We start from the raw sequence: 11,303 nt of genomic DNA, 5'->3' as shown, positions 1-11,303 counted from the left end.
ATATTTATTATAATTTTAGATATTTCCTAGTTTGAATAAAATTAATTGCTTCTATATAAAAAAGGAAAAAACAGGTAAAGAAAGATTTTTTTAAAACATATATTAATATTATCTTAAAAACATACGGATTATTTTAAAATATATATTAATTAAATCATTAAAATTTATATATAATTATGGATATATCCTCATATAAAATATGTTTTAAGCTTTTGAATATTTTTTCTCTTTCCCTTGTCAATGGCTATTTTTTCCTTTCTCTTGTCAATGGCTGTTTGAATGGATGATAAGAAAATTACTTTGGTGGGGGTTGGGGGATAATTTTTTTTCTTCTAGAATTCTTGTTTGAATTGTAAGGATTCCCATTATGGGGTAATAAATTTTTTCCAACACTAGAATTTTAAGGTCTTTTTCCAGGAATATCAATCTTCGAAAATTTTATTTATTTATTTATTTATTATCATCACTTTTTAAATAAAGAAATAAATTAAAATGAAAACAAAAATATCAAAAAGAACAATATAAATTTTATTTATTATTATTATTATTTTTTTGAATTATAAAGAAGACTATTACAATGAAATACTAAGTGCGGAGAAAAGCAGGACCATAGAGGTCATGGTGAAAAAGTAATGTAATCTCTTGGGGGTTCTATATAGGTATGTGCTTGTTCATTTGTAACAACGGTAGATTTTGCAAGGAAGTCTGTTGTAGCATTGGCTTCACGACGAATGATAATGAATTCAATCGTCCATTGTGTTGATATGAGATTTGCAATAGAGCGAACAAGAGCTATTGGGCTGTAGTTAGCCATTGGCGAGGACATGAGATTAAGAGCTTCAGCACTGTCTGTTTGGCATTGAAGGCGTTCAATATTATGGGATAGCGCCAATTGAAGTCCTTCAAAAAATCCCTAAAGTTCGGCTTAGAGTGGAGTTGAGATTCCAACTGGTTTATTAAATCTAATGATCTAGTCACCGTTCATATTTCGAATAAGGACACTCACCGATCCGAGAGAGGAAATTTTGTTTACCGCTCCATCTGTGTTAAGAGTGTACCAGTCTGTAGGCGCGGGCTTCTATTGAATAAGTTCTGGACGAGAAGCAACAGAATCTGTTGGGGAGATGGTCTTTACTGCAATGATATAGAGAGACCAATTTTTACTTAGGGAGAGGAGTTGGTCATTATGGATGAGAAAATCTGAAAATATATAGGAATTTCTTCGCTTCCAGATCTGTCAGGCTATAGAAGAGAATAGTATTTTCTATGGGATGTTTGTGCCAGCAAAAAGACTATTTGAGTCTAGGTTCATCGTGATCCAATCAGAGGCGTTAGTGGTGAAAAAGTTCGGTCGGATTTGTTGTCGGATAATCAGTTGCCAAAGAGTTGCAGAGTGCTTACAGTCACGTAGAACATGTAGTGTATTTTCGTTAGCTAAGCCACATATTTGACATAAAAGATCGTCCGTAAGCTTCCTTGTACAACGATTAACGTTCGTAAGCAAGCGATCTTTGTAAGAAAGCCATAGGAAATGTTTTATGCGCTCCGGGATAGTCATACGCCAAAGCTTAGTCTATTTGATATCTTTGGGGTCCCAAAGATCCTTGGTTATAAGATCATAAGCAGATTTTACTGTGAACTCACTATGTTTGCCTTGGGACCAACAATAACGATCATTACCAGCATTCGGATTAGGAGGTTGAACATTCAGTAATAACATTTAGGGCTGGAGAGACTGTCGAAGTAGATTCCAGTTCTAGTTGCCGTTCGGCAGGGCATCATCTCAGACCAGCATATTATCTTCAACAGTAATATGCTCTTGTTTCCATTCTAAGAGACGCCCAAGTTTCAGCAGATAATTTTCATACCAAGATCTGGTTATAGTTCTATCGCCTATAGACCAAGATAATAAACTATAGAAACTATTCCAGACTTTGGATAAAAACATCCACAAATGAGAGGTACTCGATCGAAAATATAGAGGGAGCAATTAGAGAGCACCTTATATTTTGGTGAAGAAGATTTATGTAATATTTCTTTGTATCTGAAGCGATGACATAACAAAGTTTCATGTGGAAGGCATAATTATGTTGTTGTAACCTCCGAACGCTGAGGCCTCCATTGTGCCTAGGTTGAGTTAAGGTATCCCAGCTAACGAGGGGAATGCCTCGAGTTTGATTACTAGAGCTCTATATAAAAGGCCAAACAAGCTTTTCAATGTCTTGACAGACTCGAGAGGGGAAGCGACAAGTTTCCATGAAGTAAGTAGATATAGCCATGAGTACGGAGTTAGCGAGGGTAATTCGTCCTGCAAAAGATAGCGTTCTAGCCGACCACCCATGGAGCTTTGATTTTATTTTATCAATAATGAAGCTATAGAATTCGCAGGTGGCACGCTTTTGCATCACCGGTATTCTGAGATAAACACCAAAGTTAGGAACTTGCTTGATACCGAGATGAGAACAGAATGCATTTGATGTTTCTACGCTTGTATTGGGCGAGATGTGGGATTTAAGGTTATTAACTTTGTGGCTCGAGTAGTGACCAAATTCCTCCAGGATATTATCAATTAGAATTGTTTGTACCACAATTGCTTTAGCATACAATACTAAGTCATCTGCAAAGAATAAATGAGTGATAGGAAGACCTTCACGTATTAGCTTAAATGGTTTCCAAGCGCCCTCCTCAGAAGCAAGGTGGATACGATGTCTAAGCCTTTCCATGGTAAGAACAAAAAGGTAAGGCGATATTGGATCTCCTTGTCGAACTCCGCATTGTGGTTTAAAATCATTGTTAAGACCTCTGTTAAATTGAACCTACATAGAAGAAGATGAAACACAATATAAGATGAGTCATGTAATTGCTGGTGGGAAGACTGTTTCATAAAGTGTGTCGGCTATGAAGTCCCAGCGCAGACAATCAAAAGCTTTTTCCAAGTCCACCTTTATCGTCATTCAACCATCTTTGTCCTCCTTGGATTTCATGGAGTGGATAACCTCCTGATTAATAATAATATTCTCCGAGATGCTACGGCCTTGAATGAAGCTTGTTTGGTTAGGCGCGACAAGTCGGGGCATAATTTGCTGGAGGCGCCTGATAATGATCTTAATGACCAACTTATATAAGATCGTACAAAGGATGATAGGTCAAAAGTCCTTGAAGCTTGAAGGACTTGGGACTTTGGGGATGAGGGCGAGAATTATTTTGTTCAGTAGAGGATCAATATTATTACCACTGAAAATATTTTAGATTGTCGAGCAAACCGAAGTGCCAATAATGTCCCAATGCTTTTGATAGATGTGTGCGTGTAATCCATCTGCTCCTGGAGATTTGAGTGGAGCCATATCGAATAACACCTCCTTTATTTCCATGGGATTTGGCAGAATCTCTAAATTTTGCATGAATTCATGAGGTGGAGTTGGAAAAAACCCCGAAATAGGATAGGTGTCGTGCACCTCCTCATGAAGCGAAAACAGTTTCTAGTAGTATGAGTTGGCTTCTTACCGAAGAACATTAATGTCTGAGCACCAATCTCCAGTGGAAATTTGAAGAGAATAAATCTTATTAGTCCTCCTGTTTATAATAGTTTTTATGAAAATAAGTTGTGTTCCTGTCGCCAAATATTATCCAATTCGAGCGAGATTTTTGCTTCCATAAGAGCTCTTCCTGATCAAGGATTAATTCAAGTTTAGCTTGAAGTTTAGTCTCAAGTCTTGAGAGATAGGCACTGTGTTTTTTATCAAGGTAGCGTTGGATGCCCCGAAGTCGCCCCATAATAGTGCGCTTGCGATGAGAAAGCTGCCCAAAAGTGTAGTGATTCCATATTTTTGTAGAATTATTGAACTTAGAGATAGAATGTGTAATTGGGAGTGAAGGGTTCCAATTATCAAGCACAAGTTTATGGAAATATTTGTGGAGGGTCCATCCATCGCTTGTTGGGGTTTTTTCCAATAGATAGTAAGAGAAGTCTATGGTCGGACTTTATTCTAAGGAGATAATAAACCAATGTGTCAGGATATGCGACCAGCCACTTATCATTGCATAAAAATCGGTTGAGGTGAACTGCACAAGGTCCTCTATACCAAGCAAAGTCGGGTCCTTGATATCCAAGATCATGAAGACTTGAATCGAAAACAACATTACTGAAGCCTTGGTCCGAGGATGGGTTGTTAACACAGCCTTTTCAATCATTAGGAGACAATGTAGCATTGAAATCGCCTAAGAAAATCCAAGGCTCATTAATATGATTGGAGAGCAAGTGAAGGTACTTCCAAAGAGCTCTCCTTTTAGCAGGATTTAGACTTGCATAGACGAAGGTAGCAAGAGCGGAACAGTTATTGAACTTACAGTGGATCCGGCAGTGAACAAATTGAAAATGATTGAATAGAACATCTATTTGAATGTGATCGTACCAACAAATCCAAATGCCTCCAGAAAAACCATCAGCTTCTACTATAAAAGAGTTCATAATTTTGAGTTGAGCAATAGCTTTATCAGAAGCATGACTGCTTATACGGGTTTCAACGAAGCCTACAACATCTAGTGAATGATCTCGTATATATTGTCGAGCAACGCGATTAAAATTCCGGTGGCCACAACCTTGTGCATTCCACATAAATATATTGAGATACATAAGTAAAGAAAAAAGTGAAGAGAGAAGGCAAAAGAACCCATTATTCCATCATGGCATCGGGGCTTTTGCTAGTTGCAGGAGGAACTAGAGCTTTGGTTGGGATGTGGGGATTGTCTTCATTTATTAGCTTCACAGCGTGATGCTTGTTAGGGTCGAGATTCTCAGCCGAGTTTAATCGTGGCAAATTGGAGGAAGAAGCTCCATTAGTTGTGTTACGTGATCCTTGCATGGGGTTTTTAATTAATGCATGCAGTTTGGCGGGTTTACCTCCAAGGTGGGTTTGCTTCTTGGGGGCGTAAGGGACAGCTGGGGCTTTTTTTGGATTTGTTGGAGCCTTATCATTTGATTTGTTTTTATCTGGAGGATTACTCTTTGGTTCAATTAATGAGCTAATTTTAGGGTTTAAAGGCGATACTAAAGATGGCATCGTGGATTCCATTTCAATCACCCTAGATTTTGACCTATTTTCCTGATTATTAGGGATAGCTTTAAAAACGGGATTTGATTTTTCTATGATGGGGCTGGAATCATGGACTAATTGTTTTACATAATTAACATTCCTGGAATTACGTTTTTTCCTTTCCACGAGCATCCATGGCCCGAAAGCTTCATCCAAAACTGAGTTTTCTGTAGTCTGAGGTTGTCGCGGAGGAATCTCAGTCATTGGTTGGACATCTCTCTGTGCTGGTAGCTGCGGACAAATGTATTTATGGTGACCGTAGATGCCACAATGGAAGTAAATAGTGGGAAGCGATTCATACTCTATAATTTGGAGGCAACCATTGATGAGGAGTTTGGATACCAAAGGCCGATGAAGATTGAGGCTAACGGCTATGCATGCAAAACGCCCTCTACAACCATTATCTGTTTGAAAATCAATTTTTATCACTGAATCAACCTGTTTTTCAATAGTTTCACTGAAACTTCTTTTGTAAAGGGTTACTGGAAGACATGTTAATCGAATTCATGCCATGAGGTGGCTAGGATAATCTTAGTTCGGCTGAAAGTCGATAGACCATAGCTCAACTGTTAAATAATGCCTGAAAATGGTCCAAGGTCATTCTGTGAGCACCTTTAGGTAGTCACCATGATCACTAAACTTCACAAGAAAGTAATCATTCTCAATATCAATAAGTTTGAGAGGGTAAGAAGGTTTTCAGATACCGTATATGCAATTGTGCAGGGTATTATAACCCACTCTTCGTCCAAGAACTTTAACTACGAGCGTTCAATCCATGATTTTAACGGTAAGAGATTGAACTCGTTTTGAAAAATCTATGGTTGGAATACCGTTAGAGGAGCCAAGAGTGATATCCTCTTCGAGTAGTTCGATATCATCATCTTCTAGATCAACAGTTTTAGAGTCTGGTTGAGCAGCAGTGGACTTCGTTACATCATCCTTGTAAGAGATAGCAGGTGAGGAGTCGTCGCACTCCATCAGAGAAGTAGCACCATCTCTTGCCATGGCGAAAAGATTGGGCGGGTCTTCATCTCTTCGTCGTTGTTTTTTTTGAAGTCTGGGGTCGGTACTGAGGTCAGCGCTGGAAGCTTCAGAGGGTTTCATGGTATTTTTATTTATTATCATTATTAACAATACTATTGTTGTTATTATAAACAAAGTTCAAAAGCAATATCTCAAATTCAATATACACGAAAAGATTATAAAAATAAATTGTTTCAATAACTGCAAAAATTAATATTAATTAAGATTAAAAGAATATATAATATATTTACTCTTTTAATCTACCCACTTATCTTTTAAATTTTGTAAAAAATTTATATAAATTTTATGAATTTAAATTTAATAAAAATATATAAATTAAAAATAATACAATAATATATTTTCTATGAATTTTTATATAAGTATTTTCATTTGAATATTTGGAATTTAATTTGTTAAAAAACTATTACAATGAAAATTTGGTAAAATATATATTCTAGTAAAATTTTATTCCTTTAACCGAACACTGCAATTATACATTCCTATCAAACAAACCAAACACAATAATGTAACATTCTCAGTAATGTGTCAGGTAATGTAACATTCTGGTAATCTTGTTCCCTGAGGTAATGTTATATTCCATGAACCAAATGTTCGTTTCAATATATTGAGTTAATCGATCGACGAATATGGTCAAGAGGGGGTGAATTGGCAATTTAAAATTTTGGTGGAAGCTTTTGCAGAAAATTGAAAGTAATTGCGCAGCAATTTAGAGTGGTTCGACTTTCTTAACTAAATTCTAAGTCCACTATGTTAGCTATCCACACTAAGGATTTTCCACAAATTCACTAATTTGTCTTTCTTTTGAGGACAAAGAGTAACCTTACAAATCCCTCAATAATTATAACCCAAATTCTTGAGAACACTCTCTCCCAAAGAGAACAATACAAATTTTGCAAACTTACAAGAAAATCCACACAAGGCAAGATGTTTGAACAATTCTAGAACAAAGAAAAGAACACTAAAAAATGAATACAATTGAATACAAGTAGTGTTATTGAAAGCAAAATGAATATTGAATGAAAAATAGGCTTGAAATGCTCAAACTTGAGGTTTGATGCTTTCTCTTTGATTCTCTCTTGATTCTTGTTGATTGTTGTTTCTTGTTTTTGATCAATGGCTTCTAAGCTTGTTTAAATACTCCTTCAATTGATTTTGAATATTGGGGATGATTAGTGGAGTCAATAGAGCCGTTTAAGTGTGAAAATAATTAATAAAATCAGTTGGGAGCGTCAGTGCATCAATGCATACACAAGGTGCATAGGTGCATCAAGTGTTAAATTCAAATATTTTGACCGTTTAAACACTTAGTGCATCGGTGCACTAAGTGTGCATCGATGCATAAAATGCATTCGATGTTTTTAATAAGCCTAATTGCATCGATTCATGGTGTGTGCATCGATACATAAAATGCAATCGATGTTTTCATTAAAACCTGAGTGCATCGATGCATGGAGGGTGCATCGATGCATGGAGGGTGCATCGATGCATGGAGGGTGCATCGATGCATAAATTGCATTCGATATTCAATTTATTCATTGGTGCATCGATGCATAGATTGGTGCATCGGTGCATTCCTTTGAAAAATTGATTTTAGGCTCTATTTTGGTTCAAAATACTTTGTGAAAATTGTTTCAAAAATATATTAAGTATAAAACACAATTTTACACATTTAGTAAGGTTTGAAATTGATCTTGAAAGACTTGGAGTAATAATTTGATATTCGATTAATTGAATCGAATATACTTATAAAAATCTTAAAATTCATTTATACTTAGTTTGTTATATCGAAACATCAAAATATTTTCAACAATCTCCCCCTTTTTGATATAACAAAACACTTGAGTAATTTTAAGATTTGTTTAAAAAAATTATTTTTGAAATCAATTTGAAAAGTTGAAAATTACTTACTCCAAAACTACTTACTCCACCATACTATGATACAGTTTCTCCCCCTTTTTGTTAAATCAAAAATACTCTAAAAAAATTTAGCCAAGTTATTTAATAATAAGATTAAGCTGCTAAGATCCCAATCAAAAGAGAGATTAGTCATTAGTTTCATAATCAATATTCATATCGAATGTGAAATGGTAAATTGGTCATATATGTCTAATGATGCAAAAATAAGAAAATTCTAACCAAACTAAACATTTATGTATTAAGTTCTTATAGCCAAAACAACCAAAACATTAATTCAAGCATTCAATCATCCAAAATAAACAATCCAGAAACATCAAATTCAATCCAAGTTTTAAATCCAAGAAAGCATAACAAGGAAAAATCTACTCCATCAGGGGATCGGGAGGAGGAGGAAACCGTGCTTGCATCTCAAGAGAGAGAGCATCCATACATGCAAGCATCTGCCTTTGAAACTCTATTTGTTGAGCTTCCAAAGTGTCTAAGCGATGATTCACTGCTTTGTTGTTAGTAGTCAAATGGGATTTGATGGAAGCAAACCGTAGATCAAATGTCTCCAAAAATGAACGAAAATATGGAGGCACTTGATCCTCGTATGGTGCCGACGTATTGTCAGGATCGTCAATGTCTTGAAATAATCCTTGAAGCTCGGGATCATCATCTGCAGTCGGTGCCAGAGGAGGAGGAAGAGCACGAGAAGAGCTAGGAGCAGGAGGTGCTCGTGAAGAACTTGCTCCCTGAGTTTCCTTAGAGGGTCGAAAGACCCATTGACCAGTTTCCTCATCCAGTTTCCAATCAACTTTCTTCAACGAGGTGAGATTGATTTGATTTTGAAGAGGAATGGGATTGTCAAGAGAGACGTTAAGACCGAGTTTGATAAAAAGGTTACTAAGAAGGCATCCATAAACTAATGTTTCAACATGTTTTGAAGGAATAATGTTTATGGTATCCACTAGCTCACTAAATATAATGTGTGGAAAATTTATTTTGTTCTTATTCTTGATACAGTGCATCTACCATAAATCCCTAATACGAAGAGTGGAGTACCTACCTCCGGATGATCTAAACCACCAAGAAATCATCAAATGAATAAAGCGATCGTGATGAGATCGTAGGGTACTAACACTAGCATTTGGAACATAGAGATATTCCACAATTTCTTTCTTATTATATAAACCATCGTCATCTAGCCCAAAATGTGAAGTTATAGTCTCGGAGTCAATATTAACATATTGTCCTAAAAGGTAAGATCTGATTGCTATAGTTCCACATTGAGTCTGGTTTTGAATACATACCGCATTAGAGTAGAAAATGCGGACTAACTGATGATAGACGATAGGTTTTAGGGAAAATAGTTTATCAAACTTCCATGTTTTGAGAATCAGAAGGTATTCGAAGTCAATATCAATCATGGCTTGAACAGAAGGAATACGCTCTTCCCGGATTCTATAAGATTGGAAAGAATTCATGTACCTATGATACAATTCTTCTCTACGACGTTCAGGCATATTAAAATAGGATCTTATAAGATTTGAGGGTTGAGGAGGAACGGGATTAGAAGGTCGGGTAGAACGACTAGAAGAGGTCCTAGGGTGTTTAGGATTTCACATGGTTTAAGGAATCGAAATAAGGAAAGTAACCTCCAATTTGAAAAACACATGTATGCAATTTAATCAATCCCAAAACTCAATTGAGTCTGTAATAATTCAAGGTTCTCTATACTAAATCCTAATGGGCAAGGTTTTGAAAACTATTTGAAAATAATTTTTGAAAAATCATAATATATATAGTTTTCATGAAAAACAACATAATTGAGTCAAAATCATCTAAATAAATCAAAAGATTTTAATTTTTTTTCGAATTTCAAATAAAAATTTGAAATATTGTGTGTTTTTGACGAAATTTGTTGTAAAATCTTGTTCCTAATCACCAAATAATCAATGCCCGATATAATGTTCATCCTATAACTAATCTAAACTAGTTCTAAAATCAAAATATAATAAAATAGAGGTTTTTAGAAAAATACCTCGAAAATTTCGGACTGATGAGAATGAGAAGTTGTTTTACACGATTTAATGATGTTAGCAGAATATGAAGATGAAAAGCTTAAAGATTTCGACTATTTTTCGTTGATTTTGAGCAAAAAGAGAATTTAGAGAGGGAGAGAGGCGAATGGATGGAGAGGGTTTAGTTTTAGGGTTTGAAACAAATAAGAAAATAAGCTTTCTAAACCCCAAAACCCGGCGGATGCATCGATGCATGGCTTTGTGCATCGATGCACATTCAAGGAGTGTATCGGTGCATCTTCATGATGTATCAATGCACATACAAAGGGATGCATCGATGCACTATTATGCGTATCGATACATTAAGCACAAAAATGTCAAAAATCCATTTTAAACACTTAAAATGCTAAATTATTTAGCTCTAGTGGTATTGGCAACTCATTTATTGAAAATTAATTATGTTCAATCAATCAATTTTAACCTTAAACATTATTTGAACATATAATAAATTTTCACTATGAATCATAAACTCCCCCTAACTATTAGCAAAGAATGCAATCAAAATAGTTATTTTTATAAGCATTTTCTTAAAACTAATTAAAAGTGCTAAAATTATTTTAAACACTAAGTGAAGATAGGTTAGTTAAACCTAATTCTCTCCTAAGTGTCCAAAATCTTTCTTTGTCTAAAGGTTTTGTAAAAATATCCGCTAATTGGTGCAAAGTATCAACAAATTCTAGAACTATATCTTCCTTAGCGACATGGTCTCTAATGAAGTGATGTCTAATTTCAATGTGCTTAGTTCTAAATAATTGGATGGGATTTTTAGTGAGACAAATAGCATGAGTATTGTCACACTTGATAGGAATAGTACCTACTTCAATTCCATAATCAAAAAGTTGTTTCATCCATAAAACTTGTGCACAACAACTACCGGCTGAAATGTATTCCGCTTCAGTGATATATAATGAACACAATTTTGTTTCTTTGAAAACCAAGAAATCATCATATTTCCAAGGAATTTGCAAGTACCGGAGGTGCTTTTCCTATCTAATTTGCATCCTCCATAATCCGCATCAGAGAAGGCATGCAAGCTAAAACTAGAGTCTCTAGGATACCAAAGTCCTAAACTATGAGTGTCTTTAAGGTATCTAAAGATCCTCTTAACGACTAGTAAATGAGATTCTTTAGGACATGATTGAAATCTAGCACATAAGCAAACACTAAACATAATGTCTGGTCTACT

General features: G+C 35.4%; 1 protein-coding gene across 1 annotated transcript; it reads right to left on the bottom strand.

The window, feature by feature from the left end:
• Nucleotides 1-4,673: 4,673 nt before the first annotated feature.
• Nucleotides 4,674-6,197, bottom strand: LOC120174332. Its single transcript, XM_039181222.1, has 2 exons — nt 5,924-6,197; nt 4,674-5,497 (listed from the first exon to the last, which is right to left on the bottom strand). The coding sequence occupies exons 1-2, from the start codon at nt 6,195-6,197 to the stop codon at nt 4,674-4,676; spliced, it is 1,098 nt and encodes a 365-aa protein (XP_039037153.1).
• Nucleotides 6,198-11,303: the final 5,106 nt, after the last annotated feature.

The sequence above is a fragment of the Hibiscus syriacus genome, unplaced genomic scaffold, assembly GCF_006381635.1.
Source record: "Hibiscus syriacus cultivar Baekdansim isolate YM2019G1 unplaced genomic scaffold, ASM638163v2 tig00112047_pilon, whole genome shotgun sequence".
Lineage (NCBI taxonomy): Eukaryota > Viridiplantae > Streptophyta > Magnoliopsida > Malvales > Malvaceae > Hibiscus > Hibiscus syriacus.
The sequence above is the reverse complement of the archived record's forward strand: the minus strand, read 5'-3'. Positions and strand labels throughout refer to the sequence as shown.